This window comes from Orcinus orca, chromosome 1, assembly GCF_937001465.1.
Source record: "Orcinus orca chromosome 1, mOrcOrc1.1, whole genome shotgun sequence".
Taxonomy (NCBI): domain Eukaryota; kingdom Metazoa; phylum Chordata; class Mammalia; order Artiodactyla; family Delphinidae; genus Orcinus; species Orcinus orca.
Window position 1 is genome coordinate 182,374,721 of NC_064559.1, and position 26,449 is coordinate 182,401,169.

At 45.4% G+C, this 26,449-nt stretch overlaps 2 protein-coding genes across 12 annotated transcripts in view; both read left to right on the forward strand.

Annotated features, from left to right (window-relative positions):
• The window catches only part of INPP5B (inositol polyphosphate-5-phosphatase B), a 47,026-nt gene extending 42,420 nt beyond the window's left edge, over window positions 1–4,606 (forward strand). For 6 of the 9 annotated variants that reach the window (XM_033422106.1, XM_033422094.1, XM_033422095.1 and 3 more), the window contains 4 exons: window positions 1,593–1,677; window positions 2,052–2,179; window positions 3,399–3,510; window positions 3,759–4,606. In XM_033422106.1, coding sequence (XP_033277997.1) covers window positions 1,593–1,677; window positions 2,052–2,179; window positions 3,399–3,510; window positions 3,759–3,874 — 441 coding nt within the window. In that variant the 3' untranslated portion in view covers window positions 3,875–4,606. Of the gene's footprint in view, window positions 1–1,592; window positions 1,738–1,818; window positions 2,180–3,398; window positions 3,511–3,758 lie in introns of those variants that run through there. The other 3 variants (XR_007475267.1, XR_007475268.1, XR_007475270.1) reach the window with 3 other exon arrangements.
• Window positions 4,607–5,946: 1,340 nt separating this feature from the next.
• MTF1 (metal regulatory transcription factor 1) overlaps window positions 5,947–26,449 on the forward strand; it is a 43,242-nt gene continuing 22,739 nt past the window's right edge. For all 3 annotated transcript variants that reach the window (XM_004266435.3, XM_033422107.2, XM_049705382.1), the window contains exons 1-4: window positions 5,947–6,054; window positions 7,819–8,277; window positions 23,429–23,667; window positions 24,480–24,611. In XM_004266435.3, the coding sequence (XP_004266483.1) occupies window positions 7,870–8,277; window positions 23,429–23,667; window positions 24,480–24,611 (779 nt within the window). In that variant the 5' untranslated portion in view covers window positions 5,947–6,054; window positions 7,819–7,869. The remainder of the gene's footprint in view (window positions 6,055–7,818; window positions 8,278–23,428; window positions 23,668–24,479; window positions 24,612–26,449) is intronic.

Consider the following 26,449-nt stretch of genomic DNA (forward strand, 5'->3'; position numbering starts at 1 on the left):
CCGCTATTACATACAGCAGTTGATTCCTCCCAGGGGAGGCAGCCTCACATAGCAGGGCCTTCCCAGCACAGCATGTTCCCTCCCTGGTCCTCTGGGGTCCCCCAGGTGGAAAGCCCTCTGGAGCCTTCTCAGGATGTCCGGCTGCTCTCCTTTGTGGAAACTCTTGCCAGCTTCTAGGAATGGGAGGGGCGGCTAACTTGTTGACAAGCCAGACAGGCAGGGGACCAGTGGAACTCCCGGGGCCATGACTCAGGAAGCCTGATTTCAGATTTCAGAGCTCAGATTGGTCAGTTTCACTGACTCACTTATCTGGGTCCCAGGGAGATAAATAGAAACTCTGATCTACCACAGCTCTGCCACTTCGGAGCAACATACATTCTTAGGATACTCTCTCTCCACTTTTCCCCTCAGATTTATTGAGCATTACAATGTCCCAAACACTGTTCTAAGTGTTTTACAGCACTACCTCATTTAGTTCTCACAGTAGTACTCAGATGAGGAAACAGATTCCCAGAAATGTTAAGTAACTTGATCAGGGTCCCAAAGCTAACAGAAGGGCAGGATTGGGATTTGAACCCAGAGAGTCTATAGAAGTCGCATTCTTTTTTTTTTTTTTTTTCATTTATTTACTTATTTATTTATTTTTGGCTGCGTTGGGTCTTCGTTGCTGAGCTTGGGCTTTCTCTAGTTGCGGCGAGCGGGGGCTACTCTTTGTTGCGGTGTGCGGGCTTCTCATGATGGTGGCTTCTCTTGTTGTGAAGCACGGGCTCTAGGTGCATAGGCTTCAGTAGTTGTGGTGCGCAGGCTTCAGTAGTTGTGGCTTGTGGGCTCTAGAGCGCAGGCTCAGTAGTTGTGGCGCACAGGATTAGTTGCTCCGCCGCATGTGGGATCTTCCCGGACCAGGGCTCTAACCCGTGTCCCCTGCATTGGCAGGCGGATTCTTAACCACTGCGTGCCACCTGGGGAAGCCCAAAGTCACATTCTTAAGAACTATGCTAGTCTACCTTCTCAACAGAGCTCCTTTCAGGTGTAACTTTTGAGCAATACATATAATATTGTTATTGTTCACGGTTATAGAACATTAAGTTATTTTATAAAACAAATATAAGGGATCCTAGGACTCATAGAAATACTTTATTGCCATAATCTCGTTTCTCAAAGCACTGAGGTGCCATGTTAACTTTCTCCATCTTGTAAATGATGTATTTTCTTCAGTTTTTTCTCTTTCTGGTCAATACCTCCGTAACACTGCAGGAAACGTAGCTACTTTAAAGTTTTCCCTTCGGTTGGATCACCAGAGATCAAACCCACACCCCCTGCAGTGGAAACACGGCGTCCTAACCACTGGACCGCCAGGGAATTCTCTTCTAATAGATGTCTTGTGCTGAAGACCTATTGTGGGAGCGTGGCTGGGAAGGCCTGCAAGATGAATTAGCCACATCAGCCTACATCACATTGTCTAGTGGGGTGATTCAAAGGCCTCACCATGCTGCCCCCTTTTGTACCCTGCTGGTGATTATATTTCTAGGTCAGGAAATCATTGCTGCTTTTCTGAAAATAGAATTATTTTGTGACTTTCTTCCCTTTTTCAGGAAGATCTGTTTCAGCAGCCAGGCCTGAGGTTGGAATTTGAGCATATCAGGGACTGTTTGGATACTGGAATGATTGATACCCTCTGTATCCTTCAGACGTTCATGCGCGCACGCATGTATGTGTGTGTGAATATGAGAAAGAGAGGTGAGCAAAAGGAAAGGATGATATTTTAAGGCTCAAAATCAGATATTGTGTCCTCAGCTGTTATGTTTTTCTTACTTAAAGTTTGTATAGAGAAGACTTTACAACTTTAAGCAACCAATATATAGCAGGAATTCAGGAGGGCCCGGCGAAGCTGACAGGCAGCTTGGCCCCTTCAAGATGTCAGCCCGGCATCCTAGCTCCAAGCAGAGAGCCTGGCTGGGCAGGCAGCACTCTGGCACATGCTGGCTCCTGGGGCTTTTCCTAACCATGACCATGGCAGCAGCATCCCCTATTCCTTAACAATGGGCCCAAAGCTGCTAGCAATCACTCCATAGCCGAAGCCCTGCTGCTTTTCCTGGAGAGCCTGCCAGAGCCCGTCATCTGTTACAGCGTCTACCACGACTGCTTGGAGTGTTCTGGCAACCTCACAGCAAGTAAACAGGTGAGGGGAAGCGTGGAGCATCAGCGCGTTCATGTTGCAGCCCCGGGTCTCATTGCGCCTGAGGGAACAAAGTGGGCACCATCCCCCAAATTCAGTGTCTTAGAAACTCGACTCCAAGTCTTTCCGTCCCAAACCCGCTCTTCCCTTCATGTCCCTTTTCCTTTTAATGGCATCACCTTAATTCCAGTGACTCAACCCAGAAACCTGAGTCATTTCTGACTCCCCCTCTCCTCACCTCCCACACGCTCAGTCCCCTTGCTCTGTCACTTGTCTTCCGTACTAGTTCCACTTTCCTTGGTTCAGGACCCTGCATTCATGCTTTCCCTCTGCTGATTTGTTTTGCGCACTCCCATTAGATTTGGGGTTCTAAAGCTCTTGTCATGTTGCTGTTGGTCAGAAACGCTATCCATTGCCAATTAAGGATTTTCTTAAACAAATGTTCGGGACTTTTTATGATCTAGTCTAGTCATTCACATATGTAACCTGCCATAGAAAAATAATCTAAAAAACATGCTAACAATACACGATCCAGAGCCTTACCCCCCACCTCCACTAAATCAAAAAATCAAAATCTCTCTCTTCTTTTTTTTTTTTGGCTGCACCACTTGATATGCAAGATCTTAGTTCCCTGACCAGGGATTGAGCCCGTGCCCCCCGCAGTGGAAGCGTGGAGTCTTAACCACTGGACTGCCAGGGAGGTCCCTCAAAATCTCTTTTGGGATATATTTTGTACAGGCTTCCCAACCGATTCTGAAATGTAGATAGCCAGAGTACTCATTGAATTCTAGCCTGATTAGCCCTTCCAAGCTCAGGGCCTGTTCAAACAGTAGTGCTCCTGCCAAAATTGACTTCTCACGATGTGTTCTTTCTTCTTATCTCACTGTTTTCCTTACCTCGCCTTTTCTACACTTCCTTTTGCCCTAAATGCCCTAGTCCTTACCTCTGCAAGTGCAATCTTCTCTTATATTCAAGACGCAACTTAAATGTTTTCGGTTCTCTTAAGTCTTTTGAGAACGTGCAGTTAGAAGTTTGACCTCTAAATTCATGTAACGCTTGATCTATGCTTCTGTTTTGGCACCTGTGGCAGGTGATCAAGGTTTTCAGTGTACAGTCTTACTACTCATGTACCCGGATCATGTACTCAGTTCCTGGAGTATAGCAGGCACTTGGGAAACGACTGAATGAACAAAAAGACAAATCCCAGTTCTCCCTCTTTCAGGTCATTGCTACCCTTCCCGCATGCCACAGAAATGTCTTCATCTACTTGATGGCGTTTTTGCAAGAACTGCTGAAAAATTCAGCAAAAAATCATTTGGATGGTAATATTCTAGGTAAGCCACCAAGTGTGTGTGGAAAGCATCTCTGCAGACTGACTCATTAATAAGAGAAATGTGGTTGAGGAATGTCCCAAGTCCACTGCAGTAGAACTAAAATCTCAAGCTCTGGGCAAAGTTTACTCTCAAATAGTTATTTTAAAGCAGAAAATACTGCTTTGGGGCACCCCTCCCCACTCCTAAGAACACGAGAATAAGTAGTACTTCTTATGCTGAATCATATGTTTTCTGGGTTTTTCATACAGCTAGCATATTTGGTAGCTTACTGCTTCGAAACCCAGCTGGTCACCAAAAGCTTGAAGTGGCAGAGAAGAAGAAGGCTCAAGAATTTATTCACCAGTTCCTCTGCAACTCACCCTGAGCCTGTCCATCTCCTCTCCTATTCTGCCTGAGGCAGCCAATTACCAGCCCCACCTGTTTCAGCTCCAAAGCTGCCCTAAGAGCACGTGAGCCCACTGGGATGCCAGAGTGGCAGCTGCCTGTTTCCTGAGCCCAGACTGCCCTCCCCACCATGACTGTCACACTCAGTGCTGCTGTGAGTTGTGAAGACATGAGGGGAAATCCACCACAATAAAACTGACATTCAACGTTCAAATTTAGTTATTTAACAGATTTTTTTTTTTTTTTTTTTTTTTTAATGTTTAAACGACTGTACTTCTTGTGCTCACTCAACCTGCCTCCAGGGCATATAGTGCCTTCCCTGTAGCTTGGGCCGGGCTCCCCATGATCAGATATTTGAACAAACTTTGGAGTCCTGAAGGATGGATGAGTTGGACGGCAAGAATGCAAATGGAAGCTGCTGGATAAAGAGCCCACAGCCACCTCAGATGCTTCCAGTTCTCTGAGGACATGTGTGTACACATATTGCAAACCCTACCCCACTTCCCACTCAGATATGGCTCAACAACTCTGGAGCTGGCCACTCAGCCTCCGAGGGCAATGTAGTGGCTTGAAAATGAAAATATTGAAGAAATTGGTGTTCTGGTGAAACAAGTGGAATTTTCTGGGCCAATAAATCCTCCAAACTGTATATAATGCATCCCCTCTCTTATATGTGTAATATATTTTAATGATAAATGTATTTTTAACAGTGGTTGGTTGCTTTTATTTTTTAAGAAATGGCAGCTCTCAGCAGCTGGACATTTGTGGCTTAAGCACTGGGGCAGGGTGGTCCCTGGTGGTCCAGTGGTTAAGAATCCGCCTTCCAACGCAGGGAATGCGGGTTCAGTCCCTAGTCGAGGAACTAAGGTCCCACATGCCGCAACTAGAGAGAAGCCCGCGCACCGCAACGAAGAGCCTGATCGTCACAACAAGGATTCCATGCGCCGCAACTAAGGCCCGACGCAGCCAAATAAATAAATAAATTAAATAAAATAAAATAAAATAAAATAAAATAAAAAAGCACTGGGGCAGCTGGTCAGGGGCCAGAGAGATATTTGCCTGGCAGTCTGGTGATAACAGCCACTATTTACCTTTTTCAAGCAAGAGATAGTACAGGCATGGCCCCAACCCCTTGACCCCTCATCTAGTTTCTGAGGGTTGTCCCACTTTTAATAGTCTAGAGAAGTAGCTTATGGGGAAAATGGCAGCGGCTGCTAAGAGGTTCTGACAGCTAGATATTTACAGGTCAGGAGCAGAGTAAAGGCACATGCAAAATCGCTTCTTGGATCACCACTACTCCTTGGCAGTGTAAGTGATTCAGATACCGGCCGGTACGCTGACAATGTGAACGGTTAAAGAAAGAATGGCCAGTAGGTGGCGTTGCCTGGCCCGGGCACGAGTTCCATGGAAGCCGACAGTCCTGTGCAGGGGAAAAAGCCGGGAGAGACGGCCTGGGCAGGGGTGTGAGGAGGAAGGGAGTTGGGCGTCTTAAGCGAGGCTGTGAAGGGGGGAAGAGGTGGTGGCGTTCTCTGGCCAGGCTTGGAATACTCCCCATTTCTGCCATTTGGGTCCAGTCTTCCTTTCTGGGACCCTCCTGCCCATATTAACTTTGTTAGGTGAGAAGGGGAAGCTGGGGCCACAAGGAGAAACCCGGAATGTCACAGCCTTCCAGGCTTCCCCCTTGCGGTCCGGGTACGAATTCGGCGGCTAACTGGGGTCCTTCCCGCTGCGGCTGTGGCTGCTAAGGTGAGGGGAGCGCAAGCCGGGCTGGGGCTACTTTGGATTAGTGGCCAGGGGTCTGATCACTCTTCCTTGCGTCTGGTGCCTCTTGAGCCGAGCCCCGACTCCCTGCAGGCAACCCCCGCCCCCCCCAGGTGGAGGACGAGGCGGGCGCTGCCCAGCGCGGGACGAACTCGTGGCCCCGCGAGGTCTCCGTGATGCCCACCCCGCCCCCCCTTCCGCTCGCCAATTGGAGGCTCGAGCTCAGCCCCCACACCGACTAAACCAACCAGAAGCGTCAGGGAGAGGCGGAGCCACTATCTCCTCCTTCCTCCGGAAAGCGGAAGCGGAAGTGACGTTCGGGGAAGGTGGGGGCAATCATGGTGCCGCTGGGGAGGGGAGAAGCTGCTGCCGCCGCCGCCGTTGCCGGGAGCCGCGGAGGTAAAAGGCGATACCAGACGCGGCCTGGGCTGGGGACTTCCCGGGGGGCGCGGGACTTAGGCTCCCTCCTGAAGCATTTTCCAGTAGGGACCCTAGACCGGTCACCATAGGGACCCCACCCCTCCTCCGTTTCCATGGGGATGGGTATCCAGCCCCCCTCCCCTGTTTCCATGGAGATCCGGACCCTGCCCCTCTTCGCCCGGCTTGGAGCCCCCCAGCCTGACTTCGGGTTTTTCCGTGTAGCCCTGGACTGGGGACTGTCCCAGACAGGTTCCTTTTCCCAGCCTCCTCTCAAGGGTGCTCTGTTTGTATTTCTCGTTTGCCACCCTCAAACCTCCTGGTCTTGTTTGTTCCGGACAGTTGGTCTCCGCGTTGCCGCCTGTGGTGCTGGGGCAGCCCAATGGGGCCCCCGGTGCTCTTATCTCTCCTCTCAGATGCAGCGAAATGTGCATCTACCGGGTTGCGTAAGCCAGAGCAAGGGGTCGGGCCGGTTCCTCCCGGCTCTGGTAACTACCACTCTGTCTAACCGCCCTACCGAGTAAGGGTTCACTTTCTAATCCGGAGCAGAAGAGAAAGATAAAGTGCAAAGCCAGACTGAAAACGAAAAGTGATTATTTTAAAATTCTCTGTTATGTGTGCCAAACCCGCGTTTGTAGAACCTGTGTGTTTACAGGTAGAAGAAGAATCACTATTCCAGAACAGGAAAACTTCAAATTTGGTATTTTTCCCAAGAGAGTTTATCTTTCCAAGAGAGTATATCCGCAGGCCTTTCATTCATTTAACTGACATATCCTGAACTCCTCGTGTCAGTGTACTGTGCTAGAGGCAGTAGAAACAAAAATAAGACTCATCATTTCCTCATTGCAGAGAGCACACTATAAAGCATAGCTTCTAGTGGACACCAGATTGTTTTAGGAGATAAATAGATAAAGTGATCTTCATTACATATACCTGATAAGAGATTAGCCCCACTACCCAGAAGCTGAAACATCTGTTCTCGGAAGGAGGGAACAGATTCACACTTGATTTCTCTACTGTTGTCAGACATTGTGCTTTAACACACATTATGTCTTTTACTCTGCATAACAATTTCCTGAGAACAGGAATTACCAGTTCCACCTTACGTATGAGAAAAGTGAGGCACAGAAAGCTACCCAAGTAGTATGTAGTAAAGCCGGGATTTGTGGGTAGGTGACCCTGCCTCCAAAGCCCTACTCTCCTTCCAGCATAGACTTACTGCCTCACGGTCTGATTTGGGGGATATTTAGGTGGAGTTCCCTTGTTTTAAGATTTATAGCAACTCAGCTTCGAAACAGTTTGCCCCTATTTCCCCTTAAGTGTTTTGACCAGCCTTCACAGTGTTTGGCAGTAAGGCACATTTGGAAGGTCTTATAAGCTGCTGCTTATTACTTCCATTTTTTATTTTCATTTTTATTAAAAATCTTTTTGGCTGCGCTAAGCGGCTTTCGGCATCTTAGTTCCCTGACCAGGGATTGAACCTGGGCCCTCAACAATGAAAGCGTGGAGTCCTAACCACTGGACCGCCAGGGAATTCCCATTACTTCAATTTATTTAAAAAGATATTATTTTTCCTTCAAAATGACTTGATGGTTTTAAACTTAAAAAAAAAAAAAGTCCCAAGGAAGATGTTTTTCATTTACTTTGTCCTGCTCTTGAAAGAAGAGGATAAAAGAGCCCTGTGATTGCTGAAGAGGTCCCTGGGTCCTATGGTATGGCTCTGACTCTGGCTTTGTTCTGTTGCAGACAGGTCACTACCTTTCCATTTCTCACAATTGGGCTGAGCACAACTGAACCATGGGGGAACACAGTCCAGACGACAGCATCAGCTACTTTGAGGTAGAGGAAGATGAGCTGACCCCCGATGACAAGATGCTCAGGTTTGTGGATAAGAATGGACTGGTGCCTTCCTCATCTGGAACTGTTTATGATAGGACAACTGTTCTTATCGAGCAGGATCCTGGCACTTTGGAAGATGACGATGACGATGGACAGTGTGGAGAACACTTGCCTTTTCTAGTAGGGGGTGAAGAGGGTTTTCATCTAATAGATCATGAAGCAATGTCCCAGGGTTATGTGCAACACATTATCTCACCAGATCAGATTCATTTAACAATAAACCCTGGTTCCACGCCCATGCCAAGAAATATCGAAGGTGCAACCCTCACACTGCAGTCGGAATGTCCAGAAACGAAACGTAAAGAAGTAAGTAAAGCAGTGGGTGAGGGCCCAGTTTGGCTTTGGGGAAGTCCTTACACAACTCTTATCAGCAGTTTCAGCCAGGGAGTATAGGAGCCCCTGGAATTAGGACCTACAATGGCTTTCTTTGCTGTATATGCTTCATGTTTTTTGTTGTGACTGCTTTCTGGAACTTTTGGTGTGTATGGCTGCATTGAAATCTGGGAAAACTAAATTGCAAATATCTTCCCCAGATCATAAATAAAATAGACATTTCACTGAGGTAAATCCGTGTCTCTGATGTGGAAATAACTGGATTTGGCTTATCTCTGAGTTGTGTAAAAATGACTTGTTTTGGAGAGAGAAATATTTGCTGGACTATACTTTATTAGTGAAAGTTTAATGGATAATAAAGGCTAGCTTTCTTTTTTTTTAATTGATTAATTTATTTTTATTTTTGGCTGAGTTGGGCCTTTGTTGCTGCGTGTGGGCTGCGCGCCTGCTTTCTCTAGTTGTGGCGAGCGGGGGCTACTCTTCGTTGCGGTGCACGGGCTTCTCATTGCGGTGGCTTCTCTTGTTGTGGAGCACGGGCTCTAGGCACACGGGCTTCAGTAGTTGTGGCACGCGGGCTCAGTAGTTGTGGTTTGCGGGCTCTAGAGCGCAGGCTCAGTAGTTGTGGCTCACGGGCTTAGTTGCTCCGTGGCATGTGGGATCTTCCCGGACCAGGGCTCGAACGTGTCCCCTGCATTGGCAGGCGGATTCTTAACCACTGCGCCACCAGGGAAGCCCAAGGCTAGCTTTCTTTTGTAAGAAGCTCGAGCAGGAGGCAGTAAATGAGAGCAGGTTATCTAAAAGAAGTTTTCGTCTCATATTTAGCTAATGTGCGGAAGGTAACACATATTACAATGCTTCGAAAACTGTAAAGCATTGTACAAATTGTACTAGGGGTGATAATTAGCAGAGTAAAAGATGTGGTTTAAAGGTAGTGATATACATTATCCGGGAACTAATTGCAGGTCAACTAGGAAAAAAAACGATCCCTGGTAGTTGCAATGCCAGGGACTAAATGTAAGATGTTACCAAACAGCCATTGGGTAAATTGTTTAGCAGGATATTTTTCTCTTTTGCTGTAATTCAGGTCTTGAAACTGGAGAATCCTTTTTTTCGTGGCATTTGGTTTTCCTTTGCTAGCCTTAGAACCTCAGAGCTGGAAGGAACCCTAGTGAGACCATCTTGTCTTACCTCCCACCTCATGTAGGGATCTCTCTGCAGCATCTCTGACACCAATTCCTCTGGTCTCTGCTTGAACACTTACAGAATGATGAGAGCACAGTGTTTCACAGTTCAGCCTAATACAAAGTTTGTTGGCCAGATCTGATTGTTAGAAAGCTTTTGCTCGTATGGAGCCAAAATCTGCCTTCCTGCAGCTGCTGCCCGCTGGTCCCAGTGCTTCCTTTCTTCTTTTTTTAAAAAATTTATTTATTTTATTTTTGACTGTGTTGGGTCTTCGTTGTTGTGCACAGGCTTTCTCTAGTTGTGGCGAGCGGGGGTTATTCTTCGTTGTGGCGCGTGGGCTTCTCATTGCAGTGGCTTCTCTTTTTGCAGAGCACGGGCTCTAGGTGCGTGGGCTTCAGTAGTTGTGGCACGCAGGCTCAGCAGTTGTGGCTCACAGGCTCCAGAGCACAGGCTCAGCAGTTGTGGCACGCGGGCTTAGTTGCTCCATGGCATGTGGGATCTTCCCGGACCAGGGCTCGAACCCGTGTCCCCTGCATTAGCAGGCAGATTCTTAACAACCGTGCCACCAGGGAAGCCCCCAGTACTTCCTTTCTGAGCAGCAAGCTAAATCTTCTTCCGACCCGACAACCCCTCAGGTAATTGAAGATCATGGGTTTCTCTACATCTTTTCCTGTGCAGGCTCGACATCTCCATTTACTTAAATGTTCCTCTTACGACATTTTCCTCTAGTTTCTCATCAGCCTCGTCACCTTTGATTGCACAAGTTCCGGTTTTCCAAAGTCCTTAAAATTTGTAATTGAGCACAGTCTCACAAGTGTGAGTCAACTGGTACTGAATACTGTGCGACTCTTTATCTCTTCATCTGGACGCTGTACTACAATTGTGATATGGTCTGTATTTTATTAGCAACAACATCCTACTGTTAGCTGGCACTTGGAAATCTCTAGAATGGTGTTTCTTAGCTGGGGGTAGTTTTGTCCCCTAGGAGACACATTTGGCAATATCTGAAGACGTTTGTCGGTTGTCGCACTGGGGAAGTGCTACTGGAATCTAGTGGGTAGAGCCCAAAGGTCTGTAAACATCTACAGTGCACGGGACAGCTCCCTACAACACATAAATAATTGTCTGGCCCCAAATGTCAGTTAGCTGTATTCCAATAAAATTTTACTTACGAAACAGGCAGTGGGCTACCCTGACTACCCTTAGTCTAGAACATAGGGAGTTGTAGCAGAGAAGGATGGAAGTACAGCAGAGATTCAGACATGGAAGGCAGTGATAGCATGCAGAGGGATCTCGGCTGTATCCTGGAAATGCACTGAAGGTGTCTGAGCCAAGAAGTGTCGTGGTTGGAGTGGTATTTTAGAAAGGTTGCTCTGGTAGCCGTGGCAGCTTGATTGCCTGCTTAGGAGATAGTTGCAGTTTAGGTTTGGGGTTTCCTTTGAGTCTGATGAAAGATGGTGTGGAAAGAATCCAGGGCTTTTGTTGAAGTATAAGAGAACTTGGTATATTATTGGAGTTTGAAGAATGAGCCATGAATTGAGTCTGACTCAAAGGATTCATCCGTTTTTCCAAGTGTGTTGAGTTTCTTCTGTCTCTTAGCACAGGGGCCACATGGGTGACTGATGGAGCTTCAGATCTCAGTAGTGAGTTAAGTAGTTCGAGTCCACTGTGATAGGTACTTTGAGGCTCATTCAGAGTGCTCTGTGCATGCTGAGGAGAAAGCGGCTGACTCTGCTGTCCCCCTTGCCCTCCATGAATGTTGATTCCATAACAGGAATCAAGAAGACAGGAAGAGGAGAATGTTTGGTGGGGAAATTGATGAGATGGTTGGAGTATAATGAATGTATAGTCCTTGGAGAAAAGCAAAGTGAACAAGTTGAGAAGAAGCCCTTTGGAAATGTGGACCTGAAGTTGAAGAAGTGGCTGGGGAATAGAATTGCGGATCCATGAAGGAGCAGTAGTTCAAACTGTGGGCAAATAACCCAAGGGAGAAGTAAGAATTGTTCTGAGAATTTAAGGGTTGGAAAGAGAAAGAGGAACCAGAGTTCCCTTGGTCCCAGGGATGGGTGGAACGCAGTGCTGTGGAAGCTGAGGGAAGAGAGGTTTAAGAAGTGACCCTGCAGAGGGATTGAGGGGCCGAAGAGGAGCCATTAGTTCTTCTGCTTGTGCAATTGATCACCTCATGGGAAGACTTGCGCTAGAGGGCTGGAGGCTGAAGGCAGATGTCAAGCTATGGATAAGTGAGTGGGCGGTGAGGAAACAGGAGGCAGGAAGCATCAGCTTTTTCTTTTCTTTTTCTAATAGGGTAGTTGGAGGAAGAAGAGTGATGAGGCGGTAGTAAGTCAAGGGGACTGGATCATTTTTTTAGCAGAGGAAATTTGAACATGGCTTAGGGCCTAAACTTTGGGCCATCCTCAGTTAATGATTACTATGTGAGAGTGTTTCAAGAGCAGATGTTTGGGAAACATAAAGTTAAATCAAGACAGAGATTTGCTTATTAGTATGGGATTTCTCAAGAGCTTTTGATAATAACTAAGAAGGAAGGACATGCAGAATTCTCCAAATATTTTGAACTTGGGAAACCATGTTTCGGGCCTTATTTCCACAGTCAGTGTTTTGTGGAACACATTTTGGGAAATGCTGATCTAGGCAGAAAAGGAGGAGAGGGTAGAGAAGGAATGATTATGCAGTCAGTGATATGAGCTGTCACTTTTCCCACTTCGTCCTATTGCAAGCCTGGTTTACCACTCATGTCTTCTGATCCTTGATAATCATGTAATAGGACAAGGTCAAGGGCACTGTAAGCAACTTGTTCAGTCTACCGTGGATTTAGCTCACTCTACTTCCCTCTCATCACGTTTTCCCATTCTATCCATGAGACCTACACGGAAGGTTCTAGAAACTATTTTTGAAATCATTAGTTACAGGGTTGGTTGGGGATTGAGGGAGAAGCAGCAGTGGCTTTCAGCCTTTGAAAATTTTGCTAAATGACCAGGCATTCAGGAGACTCGCCTTCCTGAAGCACCATCTTAACCGTAGCTTTTGTTTTAACAGAGGTGTAGCTTTTGTTTTAAGAGGTGTTATTTTATTTTATTTTTTGGCATTTAAATCCATTTAATTGCCCTGAAGAGGCCAGTGTTTATGACTATTTGATAACACTCTTCATGATTTCTTTACATTCCCCTACCCCCACCTTTAAAAAAAACCAAAAAACAAAAAACTTGGTCTTTTCTCCATCTCTACACCCAGGTGTTACTCTTGAGAAATCAGATCATTTGATAACTAGTTAGTCTTCTTGGCTTCCAAAGCAGCTTATTTTCAGAGCCAGATTTTTGCTTGATTTTCCTGTTTACCCTTGATTGTTCCATTGTTTCCTATAGTGTGTGGTTGGCTTACCTATTACTTCATTTTTTTCCCTCGTGCTTGTCTTGTGCAAAAATAAACCAACCAGAACCTTGCTACAGGTGCTGTCTTCTTCCACAGGGCCGCTGGTCATTCCCATTCAAATTGCACATGTCTTATTCTCGAACTTGCTACTTTACTACTGTCTGCCTGTTGATTTGGTAGCTTTGAAAACTCTCAGATCAAAACATTGTCATTTTGGGCTTCCCTGGTGGCGCAGTGGTTGAGAGTCCGCCTGCCGATGCAGGGGACACAGGTTCGTGCCCCGGTCCGGGAAGATCCCACATGCCGCGGAGCGGCTGGGCCCGTGAGCCATGGCTGCTGAGCCTGTGCGTCTGGAGCCTGTGCTCCGCAACAGGAGAGGCCACAACAGTGAGAGGCCCGCGTACCGCAAAAAAAACCCCAAAACATTGTCATTTTGCTGAGGATCAGCATTCTTTTTTTAAAAAATTAATTTATTTATGGCTGCGTTGCGTCTTCGTTGCTGTGCGTGGGCTTTCTCTAGTTGCGGCGAGCAGGGGCTACTCTTCATTGCAGTACGCGGGCTTCTCATTGCGGTAGCTTCTTGTACAGCACAGGCTCTAGGCGTGTGGGCTTCAGTAGTTGTGGCACTCGGGCTTCAGTAGTTGTGGCACTCGGGCTTCAGTAGTTGTGGCTTGTGGTCTTAGTTGCTCCGTGGCATGTGGGATCTTCCCGGACCAGGGCTCGAACCCATGTCCTCTGCCTTGGCAGGAGGATTCTTAACCACTGTGCCACCAGGAAAGTCCAGGATCGGCATTCTTAAGCCTTGCTCTTTTAAAACCTTTCTACTCAGCTGTATTTCTAAGGAGCTGTATTTCCTTTAGTCAGTTCACGCAGTCGATGGTTTCCCAAACTTTCTTGCGTCTGTGCCCTTCCTGAGACCTTTCCAGGACTGTTGGGTTATCTGTTCATCTACCTCTGTCTGAACCACATCGGTGAACATAACGTTCCCGCCCCCCCCACCGCCCCACCAACTGATCTTGCACTTTTCTGCTGCATGGTTGGCAGCATGAAGCATGAAGAAGCCCAGGAATCACATACCAAATATGCTCTTCATGATGCCTCAGAGTATTCCAGTGCATTGACTGGGAGAGAATAGCTTTTTCTACCAAGAAACACAGTTACAGTGATGCTTTATGAATTAGGCTGCTTGCTACGTTGGTCAGTGACATTCCAAGGGGTCTGTTTTTTTTAGTGTGACAAATTTTAAGTATAAAAATAAGGGGGGAAATTTGACTCCAGTGTTTCAGAGCCTTTTTGCAACATGCCCTTTACCTTGGGAGACCCAGTTCCAATCTCATTCCTCATTATCAATCCCACAGGCAGTGGAAGGATCCACTCAGACAAACCAGGTTGTTGCTGACTCTGCAAAGGGGACCCACCCACTTTTAGTCTTTGCACGCAGTGATTACATTCCTTTACAGGTTCCCTTCTGAATACCATGGAATTGCCCTTCAGAACTAGGACAGAGACTGTTTCTGCTTGAAGTGCTAGTGTTAAGGATTCATTCATTCTTTCCACAAGCTTTTGCTTATTGAGTATCTACATTTGTCAAATACCAGGAAGAACAAAGAAATAATCCCTGCCCTGAGGGACTCTAGGGGAGTCTAGAAGGGAGACTGCTAGGGGCTGTATGTGCGAGGTTTGGTAGGAAACCAGGGCTGGAAGCATTTTCTGTTTACCAGCAGACGAAGCCATTTGAGCGCTGTCCCCTGCATGCCTGCATGTGTGTCACATACCTCTGTGCAGCGTTCAGCATTTCCATCACTGAGGCCCACTGGCTTGGAAAAGGGACAAGGGTGGTTTTATGTTCATACTAGTTTTCCAGCATAATGCTGCAGGAATAACAGTTCTCGGATTTACATTGTACATAGGCTGTACCTGTTGAGTATTGCTAAAATTTTGCTGTGGTAGGACGTTGGAGAAAGAATCCGAATGTTAATGTTTTTCTCTTATTTAAATCAAGCTTATTCTTAAAATTGTTTCTTCTGTGATGTGCGCAGGGATAATTTAGACCTAGGTTCCGTCTTTGTTCTGGTATATACTGTGTGGCCTTGGGTAAGCTGCTCTGTTTCCTCTTTTGTAAAATTGAAATGAAAATATCCCGTTGCGTTTCATGACGGTGAAATGAGATTTATTCATTTATAAATATATAACGGGATAAATAAAACATTTAGCATAGTGTCTGGTGCATGGTGGTTGTTTGGTGAATGTTCATTTACTTTCTCTTCCTCGTAGGCCCACATAGTTCTTGAAGGAGGTATGGAAGGAGGTATTCTGTTAAAGAAAAGGTTAAAATTGTCTTTGTTAGGAACCCTTTGGGAAGCATTTTCTCCTAAAACAGGGTTATAAATTGTGTTTGGGTTCCCTGGAACCCAGTGACCCCTAATTTGCTGAACTCTCATATTAATACAGCTATGGAATGTGACCCACCATTTAGAACCGTGTTTTACAAGGAGAACATGTTGGTAGTCCCGCTGGAGGGGTTCTAGGTGCAGCCCTTGCCACAGGTAACCGTCCATGCTCATGCTCTGCTCCCTTGGACTTCTTGGCCTTCCGTAGCAGCAGGCCCCCGAAAGTTACTTCCATGGTGGGCAGTTGGGGCATGAAGCAAAGCTGGGGGCTCTTTTTAAATATTATTCTTAATTTTTTACAATTGAGATAAAATTGATATATAACATTATGTAACATAATGATTCAGTAATTGTATATATTGCCAAATGATCACCATTGTAAGTCTAATTATCATCCATCCCCACGCATAATCTTTTTTTTTGTTTTTTTTTGCTGTACGCGGGCCCCTCACTGTTGTGGCCTCTCCCGTTGCGGAGCACAGGCTCCAGACGCGCAGGCTCAGCGGCCATGGCTCACGGGCCCAGCCACTCTGCGGCATGTGGGATCTTCCCGGACTGGGGCACAAACCCGTGTCCCCTGCATCGGCAGGCGGACTCCCAACCACTGCACCACCAGGGAAGCCCTTTTTTCTCTTGTGATGAGAACTTTTAAGATCTACTCTCTCAGCAACTTTCAAATATACAATACAGTATTATTAACTATAGTTACCATGCTGTACATTACATTCCCATGACTGACTGACTTCATAAGCTGAGGACTCTTACAGCTAAAGAATGAGGATTCCTGTTATGCTGGCAGTGACAGTGGCAAGAGGGTTAGATGGTTAGCATCCTGTTGAGTGCCTGCTGTGTACTAGGCACTGTGTTAGGGACTCTGATCGTTTTGTATTTTCATAACAATCTTATAAACTAGGTACTGTTAGCTCTCATTTTACAGATGAGAAAACGGAGGCTTAGAAACATACAACTGGCAAGTGGTAGAGTTGAGATTTGAACTGAGGACTTTGTGCTTTCCTATCATACACACCACCTTTGTGAAGACAAGAGAGGAGAATCAGGCACTGAAACCCATTAGCTATGAAAAGGGCTGAGAAATGAGGGGCAACAGGATGGCATTAGTTCTGTAAGGGTAAAGGATTTAGGTGGGGGAGCAGCTATGTAAATTCAGCTCTGAGATGGGCAGTGGAGGTCACTGCAGGGCTCTTCCATTCCTACTTCGAGCTCTTTGGTTGCACATTATGGAGTGGGAGAAAGGAGATCACTGCCAGTGTGGAAACAGAGTTGGTACTGGGGAGAGGGATGGGAAGTCCCTAGTGATGGGGAGGAAAGGGCAGCTCCTACAGCTGTAACGGCCAAGCCAATCATTTATTTATAAGAATGTTCAGCTGCTGGGTGCTCACAATCAGAGGCTCCCTTTCCTTATTGAGAATGGCGCTGTTAGTGTGTGTAGGATCTAGTTCTCTCAGACTCATTTCTTTTTCCTCCAGCAGAAACCCAGCCTTTTTTCTCTTCTGAATTTTTTTAAGCTTTTGTCTCCTAGAGTTCCAGTGTTTTTCTCATTTTTGCCTATCTCATTCACCTTTCCTCCTCTGATCCTGTTGACTTAACAGGGCAGTCATCCTTGTTAAATACTTCTCTATTCTAGAATTACTCAGAACACTTCTTGAATCAACATCAGTTCTCTGAAAGCTCACGCCTCCTGCCCATTCCTCGCATTAGACCTGGTCCGTCCTCAGTGAGCCCAAGCTATGCTGTCTCTGAGCTCCTTAACTTCGTAATCGACAGCCATTTAAGTGATGCAGTGCTCAAACTCTTTTGGCGAAACGTGTTTTCCAATGGAATCTTTGGTGACATTATGTTCATATTACAGATACTTTAGTTAATTTCGATGGGCCAATTATTATGTGTCACCTCTCCCTCAAGTTCTTTAAATTTAGCTTGGGTATCACCTCCTTCGAGAAGCTTTTCTTAGTCATCCCCAAGTTTAAGTTTTTTGTAGTTTTTTTTTTCTAAGTTTTTCTCTATATTCTAGTATCCATACAACTTCTCATACCATATTGTTCTTGTCTGTTTGAATTGCCTCTTGACTTTGAGCTCCTTGAGAGCAGGGGCCATTTTTTCTCTATCCCTAGCACCTGGGAGAATATAATCCCTGGAACATAAGGTTTATCATGCATGTATGCATTCAAAAAAAAAAATTGTATTTAAATGTACCAAATGTTGCAACACCTCCTCTGTGTAACGTGTTTTTTGCAACTTCCTCCTCTGATCCAGTTTGAGGAGGTTTAGTTTTCCCTTTTTGTGAAATGTGGTGCTGTTTAGAAACGATTCTGAAAGACACAGTATAGAGACTTCCATTTACTGCCTTCCTCCAGATGGGGTGAGGTTGTGCGTTTATTCAGCATACTATTGGGGAGCATTTGCTTTGACAGTCATCTGTCCCCCCGTTAAATACAAATACCTTCCCCACTCTTTGTCCTCTCTCCTAACTTTCCCCTCTCTCTCCTCAGCCGTTCCGTGAAAGAGTAGTTATATTCATTGTCTCTAGCTCCTTGCTTTTCCCTGACTTTTCAGCCTGTTACGTCCTGGCTTCTGCTTCTACCCCTCCAGTGAAGCTAGTCTTGCTGGGGCAGTTCTGACCTTGTGAATTGGCTGAGTCCAAGAAATGCTCCCTCAGTCACCTCTGCTGCATTTGACCTGGTTGACCATCCTCCTTGAAACTCTGTTGCTTTGTCACTTATAGTCCTTGCCACTACTTTCCTCAACACTAAGTCCTGTTGGTTTGGTTTTGTTTGTTCGTTTAGTCATCCATTCCTTCACTCAACAAATCTGAGTTACTTCTCCACAAGGCTAGTTCCTGAGGCTGTTGGCAGTGAACAAGACGGATGTGGTCCTTGCTCTCATGGAGCCTACAGTCCAGCTGGAGAGTAGCCGTTTATTCATTTAACTCCACAAATATCTACTTAGTGCCTCCTGCTTTCCAGCTACTGCTGTGCCTAGATTCCAAATAGATAATCATGTAAATTATCTACGTGCTTTAAAGAAATACAGGCTGCTATGAGAACCTGTAATAAGGGTACCTCTTCTAGTTTGGGGAGGGGGTAGGGATCGGTCAGGGAAGAGGTCCTTGAGGAAGGAACACTTAATGGAAGCTTGAATTGGCCAAGTAAGAAAACCTAGATGGGAGCAGGGGTTGGTAGGGCTGGGAGACAGGGAGGGATAGTTAGTTGCACTTGTTACTTACAAAGTTATCCACTGCTGTAGCGTCTTAAGAATGAAATTCTGCTCTCGTCATTCACCGTTGTCGTAAGCTCCACGACGGAGACATGCGGGCTTCTTTATTATAGCATTCATGGGGTCCTGGTTCTCCTTCCTGGTCAGTGATCATTTTGAAATCTCTGTCTTGCAGCACCAAAGAGGTCTGTTTTTAGTCTTGATGAAAAATCAGGACATGTGTGTGAGAGGCTAATTAACCATGTATGCTGAGTGGCATAGTTAAATATTATTAGAATTCAGAGAAGGGCACTGTCACATAGATATGGAGTGATAGTGGCGGGCATCGGAGGTAGTGAGGCTTGAATGGAAGAGAGAGACTCAGAAAAGCAGAGAAGAAAAGAACCAGGCATTTCCAGTAGAGAGAAAAGAGAGAGAACAAAGGCAGGCGAGTGGGAATTCAGTGTTGCCGTTAGGGAAGGGGTTACCGTCCCCTGTAGGCCTCGACAGAGCCTGCTTTTGGCCTGGTGACAGAAGAGGACCTGGAAGGACTTTGAGTACAAGGCTAGGGAATTGGGACTTAATCATTTGAGCAGAGAGGTGGTACATGTGGGACACTTTTAGAATAAATCTGGCAGTGATTGGCTTCAAAGCTAGGCACTGAGACATGAGAATGCCTGGTCAGTAGTTCAGTTCAGCAGATGTTTATGGAGCATGTCCTGTGTGGCATGGGGAAGGGAAAGGGATGAATGAGCGAGAGAGCGCTTGCCTGGGGAACCTAAAGACACGTGCAAGATCCTATCGGTGGTTGGGCTTTTGAGAGAAGGACAAGGAGCCAGAGGCGAGTTGGGCTTTTTTTTTTAACATCTTTATTGGAGTATAATTGCTTTACAGTGGTGTGTTAGTTTCTGCTTTATAACAAAGTGAATCAGCTATACACATACATATATCCCCGTATCTCCTCCCTCTTACATCTCCCTCCCACCCTCCCTATCCCACCCCTCTAGGTGGTCACAAAGCACCGAGCTGATCTCCCTGTGCTATGCGGCTGCTTCCCACTAGCTATCTATTTTACATCTGGTAGTGTATACATGTCCATGCCACTCTCTCACTTCGTCCCAGCTTACCCTTCGCGCTCCCGTGTCCTCAAGTCCATTCTCTGCATCTTTATTCCTCTCCTGCCCCTGGGTTCTTCATAACCATTTTTTTTTTAAGATTCCATATATATATGTTAGCATACGGTGTTTGTTTTCCTCTTTCTGACTTCACTCTGTATGACAGACTCGAGGTCCATCCACCTCTCTATAAATAACTCAATTTCGTTTCTTTTTGTGGCTGAGTAATATTCCATTGTATATATGTGCCACATCTTCTTTATCCATGCATCTGTCGATGGACACTTAGGTTGCTTCCATGGCCTGGCTATTGTAAATAGAGCTGCAGTGGACATTGTGGTACAGGACTCTTTTTGAATTATGGTTTTCTCAGGGTATATGCCCAGTAGTGGGATCGCTGGGTCGTATGGTAGTTCTATTTTTAGTTTTTTAAGGAACCTCCATACCGTTCTCCATAGTGGCTGTATCAGTTTGCATTCCCACCAACCGCGCAAGAGGGTTCCCTTTTCTCCACACCCGGGAGATGGGCTTTTGAGAGAAGGACAAGGAGCCAGAGGGGAGATGGGCCCCTCCCTTCCCCACGCCCACAGGTTTTCAGGGTTTGGCAAACTGTGGTCCACAGGCCAAGTCCATACAGACGCCGGTTTTTGTAGAATAGTTTTATTTTTTAATTATTTTTAAAATCAAAAGAACATTATTTCATGATATATGAAAATTATATGAAATTCAGATTTCATTGTCCATAAATAAAGTTTTTTTGGTGCACAGCCTTGCTTGTCCATTTATATATTGTCTATGGTTACTGTCACATACAGCAGATCCTCCTTCTCTGAAACTGAATGTCCTTTCCCCTACCTGAGGCTTTTCCCTCCACCCAGGCTTTTAAATATCCTTGTGGTCTTTAGGTTCCTCCCAGATCCTCAGCTTCTTTTTTCCAGGACCTTTCTCCTTCCAGATACGCTCAAGACCTATCTTACTTCAAACAGACAAACAACACTTCATCAACTCAAAAGTCCACTTGTGCTACTGCTCTCCATCTCCAGTCTCTATCCCCGCCTTTCCTTATTCACCTTCGTCCAGACTTCTGACCTCATCAGTCCATTAAAACTAGCCTTGCTGAGTCACTGGTGAACTCCTAGCTGCTGGATCCAGTAGTTTTCCCAGTCCTATCTTCCTTGTTTTCTCTGACATTTAACATTTCGATCATTCTCTTTTCCTTGAGACTCTTTATCTTCTGGCTTCTGTGACATCCATCTCCTTTGCTTCTCTTCCTAATTCCCCAGCCCTGTCTCCCACTCATCCATCAATAGCTTCTCTTCTTTGACCAGTTCCTTAAACACTGGTGACATTCAGGAGCCCGTCCTTTGTCCTCGTAGCCAAGATTTTACTGAGCATCTACTATATGTCAGTCCTTGTTATTGAAATACTTTACGCAGATTATTCCTAATTATTACAACAACCCCAAAAAGATCGATTTTGTTTCCTTGTTATAAACAGGAAATTGAGACTCAGCTTAAGTAATTTTCCAAAGGTTGCACAGTAAGTGGCAGAGCTGGGGCTTGAACCAGCCTGCTTTAGTGTATAGTAAAGTCATCTATTATCTGTGTACCAGAGACTCCTGCTGTAGACTTTCTTTTTAGCTTCCAGCCTATATGTCTGTCTACTAGACATTTCTACCTGGCAGCACCTCAAACCCAACTTATCGTCTCTCCCTAACCCCCATCCAGTCCAGAATTGGTATGTGACCATCTCTTTTGTCATTCAGGCCCCAATCATGGGAGTTGATTTTGACTTTACCTCTCCCCGACGGCTGCCATGCACCCAGTTGTCACTACAGCCACTCATTTCTCCCCTTTTAATTTCTCTGCAATTCATCTCTCATGATGTCCACTATATCACTTCCTTAGTTCAGATTCTTCTCATCTCTATCTTGGACTATTGTCTCCCTTCTCTTAATCTCTACCCCTTCTTCTATTCTCTTAGCCTTCCAGTCTGTCTTCCATAGCTTCCAGGATGATCTTTTCTAAACCCCACATCTGATTGTGTTGCTATATTGGTTAAAACCTACTGATGGCTCCCGTTGTCCTATTCCTCTACTCCATAGCTTAACTAAGGAGGCTTCACCTTATTTTTCTAGATTCTTTTTCCAGTCTCTTACCTACTCAGGTGTGTTTGTGGTCTCCTGTACTGGCGTACTCATTTATCTCTCCAATGTAGTTCTCAAGGTGTTACTTCTTTCTGGAATGCCCATCTCTTCCAGTTTGTCTGAGGAACATTTTTTCAGTTTAATCCCTAAAAAATGGACAAATAGGCAAACCAAAAAACACCCTCAGTTCAGAGAGAGTGCCTCAGCTTCTGAGCCTTCACTGTGTCCAGTCTTTCTTAGAGGGGTTAGGTTTCCCTTCTTCATGCTTCCCAAGCACCGCGGGTGTGTATCTGTTGTCCGACCCAGCACAGTGTGTGATAATTTGTGCGCGTCTGCCTCATTAAAATGGTACTCTTTAAAGACAGAGCTTTATGTCTTGTTCGCCTTTTTACCTGTGGTATCTAGCTTGTTGCCTGGGACATAGAAGTTCATTAACTGTTGAATGAATACCAATAGTGTGGTGAGAGCTATGGACTGAAGCTTTGGAGAAGGATGAAGATTAAAGGATGAAGATGTTTGCTAAAGTTGAAGAGTAGGCAGAACTAGCGCCCCGATATGTGTAGCATCAGATCAATGACAAAGTCTTTCCACAGATGCTTTATCTCATTTTGTTCTGCTCAGAAGCGCCGTCAGACAGGCAGGGCAGGCATTCAGTTTTGCCTTTTAGAAATGAAGAATCTTTAGTTCAGAGACGTGAAAAGACCTACCCAAAGTCCTGAACCTAAGTGCCAGAATTCAGTCTTCTCCAGCCAAGGCTATGATGCTTCCCCCGAACCAGTGGAGAGATGGGGAAGGTTTGGGAGATGAGAGAGAAGTTTTGGGCTAAACCTACATTTAGAGGTTAAAGAAAAGGAGTGAGTGGCTCAGGGAAGACGATAAAGAGCCCCAGAGAATGCCTGTGTGGTGAAAGACAAGTTTTCAGAAGGAGAAGGCATTGTTGATGAGATTTTTTTTCAAATACTAAAGGAAAATTGGGAAGGAGGAAAGAGTTTTACCACCGGGAAGCTCAAGAGAATGGTTTCGTCCGGTGAAGCCCACCTGGCCGAGTGGTTCCACAGGCATTGAGGGAGGTGGAGGCACCTGTGGATAGCACCCTTTCCAGAAGGGTGATGGTGGGAAGGAGACCAATAGGCTGGCAGCTTGAGAAACGTTGTACTACCAAATATTCCCAGAAATTCATGGTACATTTTTTTCATTCTGTAGACCTGAAAATAATGCAGTGGAAATTATGCTAGTACATAACTGTGCTAGTATACCTGTGACTGAGTATATAAATTTCAGAATGTTTTAAACTCAATTTAACATTGGTCTATTCCAATCAAGATATAGTGCCAGAGGGCAGGATGTTCAATCAAGCCTTAAAGTCAAATTGTATTTGAATATGGGTAAGTGTAGTAGTATGTGCCCACCTACGGGAGTAGACGTTTACTAGTCCGAAAACACTGTTCTTATATTCATTTAGAGTGTTTACCTACCTACAAGCTTGTCTCTTGGGCATTACTCGCATCATTTGTCGTCCGGTGTAATTTGGTCAACGGGAAGATTTTCCCCACTTTCGTTAGAGGGTGTTTTCTGTGTTGATGATAAAAACCTGTGTGTTTCATCTGCATCTCCTGAGAGCCAAGCCCTGCGGGGAGTTAGGCCCTGAGCAGCTCTTTTGTCCCACTGACAAGGTGTCTTCTGTCTGCCAGGTAAAGAGGTACCAGTGCACCTTTGAGGGCTGTCCCCGCACCTACAGCACAGCAGGCAACCTGCGCACCCACCAGAAGACCCACCGGGGAGAGTACACCTTTGTCTGTAATCAGGAGGGCTGCGGCAAGGCCTTCCTCACCTCCTACAGCCTCAGGATCCACGTGCGGGTGCACACGAAGGAGAAGCCGTTTGAGTGCGACGTGCAGGGCTGTGAGAAGGCGTTCAACACGCTATACAGGTCAGCCCATTCCTCCCTCCCTGCACCACCAGCCTCTGACCCCAGCTCTGTCCTGACTGAAGAGCTCTCCCTGCACAGTACAGACGTTCACTTTCAGGGCTTTAAAGAGGACAGTAATGCTCAACTGTTGACAGTTCATTAGAGGAACTTGTAACTTAAAGATTGACACATACTGGGTTGGTTAAAAATCAGAGTCCATTTGTGTCCGGATTCATATCTCCTGGAATGCCATCCTGGCCTCAGGGTTTTAGTATTTAGCATAGAATAGTATCTCCTGTTGGCTCAGGAGCTTGGAACCAAGGTTTCTTTCACTTCCTTCCCGGCCTCACCTTAAAGATTAACTTTTTTCTACCCCCAAGAAATGGGGAGTGGTCCACTCAGCCATTTCCCTTTTCCACCGTTTGTGTCAAGAGACTTATATTAGTGTTCAACATTGCGTGTAAAATAGCACACATAATAAATACTAGCTGACACTTAGAAAGCACCCATTGTGTGCTAGGAAGTGTCCTGAGTGCTGGCCCTCACAGCCACTGCTCAGGAAATGGAAGCACGGAGAGGTTTTGTAACTGGCTCAAGGTCCCCCTTCTGGTAGAGGAGAACAGAATTTGAGTCCCAGGCAGCCTGGCTCCAGGCCACACTCACACCACTACGCCATATACTTCTCTGAATTTCTCTTTGAGCACAAAATGTTGGATACTAATGTATTATGGCTATAGAATTCTTATGCACTTGACCCTGACGCACATTAAGCTGACGTGGGAAGACTCTGTAGTACATTATGACAAAGGGGATTTCTCTGGGATATCTTGCAGGCTGAAAGCACATCAGAGGCTTCACACAGGGAAGACGTTTAACTGTGAATCTGAAGGCTGCAGCAAGTACTTCACCACGCTCAGTGATCTGAGGAAGCACATTCGAACCCATACAGGAGAAAAGCCATTTCGGTGGGTCTTGCTGTTTTCTATTGTCACTGACGAGGTTTCAGCTGAGTGTTTTGGTGTACTCTAAAATTTGTCAAAGTGGAAAGGAAATTCCCTTCGCTGGTTCTTTGGGCAGTGTTTGCTTTCTCCAGGATAGTTGTAACCAACTACTGCAGATTGGAGGAGTGGCGATGGATTCCAAGAGCATCCCTACCTACTCTGCGGATGGTGGCCTCTCTGCCTCATTCTTTCCCTTTCTTTCTTTCTTTCTTTTTTAAATTTTATTTATTTATTTTATTTATTATTTTTTTATTTTTGGCTTCATTGGGTCTTTGTTACTGCACACGGGCTTTCTCTAGTTGCGCTGTGCAGGCTTCTCATTGTGGTGGCTTCTCTTGTTGCAGAGCACGTGGGCTTCAATAATTGTGGCACGCAGGCTCAGTAGTTGTGGCTCGCCGGCCCTAGAGCGCAGGCTCAGTAGTTTTGGAGCATGGGCTTAGTTGCTCTGCGGCATGTGGGATCTTCCCTGACCAGGGCTCGAACCCATGTCCCCTGCATCGGCAGGTGGATTCTTAAGCACTGTGCCACCATGGAAGCCTCCCCACCCCTTTATTTTCAAGAAACGTTTGTTGAAACTCACTTACGTATTGGGTACTTTTATCAGTGCTAGAGAAATACTAAGATACCGGCTCTCCTTTTGAGAACCTTAGTCTGGTGGAAAAGAACCGCAAGTAACCAGACAGTATCTGAGACAGATGCTGAAAGAGCTTTGAGCACAGAGGCAAGGATACGTACCTAAGAAGAGGTGGGGAGGGAAGGGGGAAATGAGGGGAAATGAGGGGAAATGAGGGGTAGGGATGCTTAGGCTACTGGTTCAGGTATTTTTTTCTTTTATCACTTGTTCGGTTGTTGCTTTGTAATATGTCATGTGTACATGCAAACATATAGGAGCATCCATTTTTATCTGTAGATTTCAATTTATATATATATACATATATGGACACACATATATATTTAATTGATGCATGTATAAGGTTGAAGGAAGGAGTTGTATCATCTACTTTCTCCTCTGCTCATAGCATTTAGCGTGGTTCTGGGCATTCAGCAGGGATTGAAGAACAACTTTGGGATGATTATATGACATTTTTAACAAGGTAATCAGTTTGTAAGGATTTCCCCCTAAATGTAATATAGATATATTACTGAAAATGGCCCGTAAACAATGTCTTTGATTTGACAGGAGGGATTGCTCTTATGTTCATGGCATTAAATATGCTACTTTTCTGTTCTCAAATCACTCATCTCATTAGGATACCTAGAAATTGAAAAGTCTTCAGGGACAGTCAACTCTTAAACACCAATTAAATGGAAATGTGTTTCAAAAATTACAAATGCATTCCTGAGTCATGGCCCCTCTAAAAGCAAGAGTATTTAGATTCTAGTTGGTTACTCTCCAGCTGCTGTGAAGCTTGGGTTACTTTTTTCCCCATAGGGCTGTCAAGGGGACTCTGATTTCTATTCAGCCACACGCATTTTTGTCATGATTAAAACTGCTAATTTTTCTTGAATGTTAGATGGGGCTTTAGACACAATGATTTTATGTACTTAAAAAGTAAAATGCTTTAGAGAAGCTTTCTATTTAAAGAAATAAAATATGTTGGCTTATAAGAAAATGCATTCATTTTCATGTAAATAGTTACTGAATGCCTGCTATGTGCAAGACTACAGCAGATGTAAAGAACTACATGGACCCTTCCCTCAAAAGAATTATAATCTAGGAGGACAGATAACAAATGTATACACGTAGAGCTAAAATAAGATTGGGAATGACAGATGCCATAAAGGCAGCATATAGATAAATG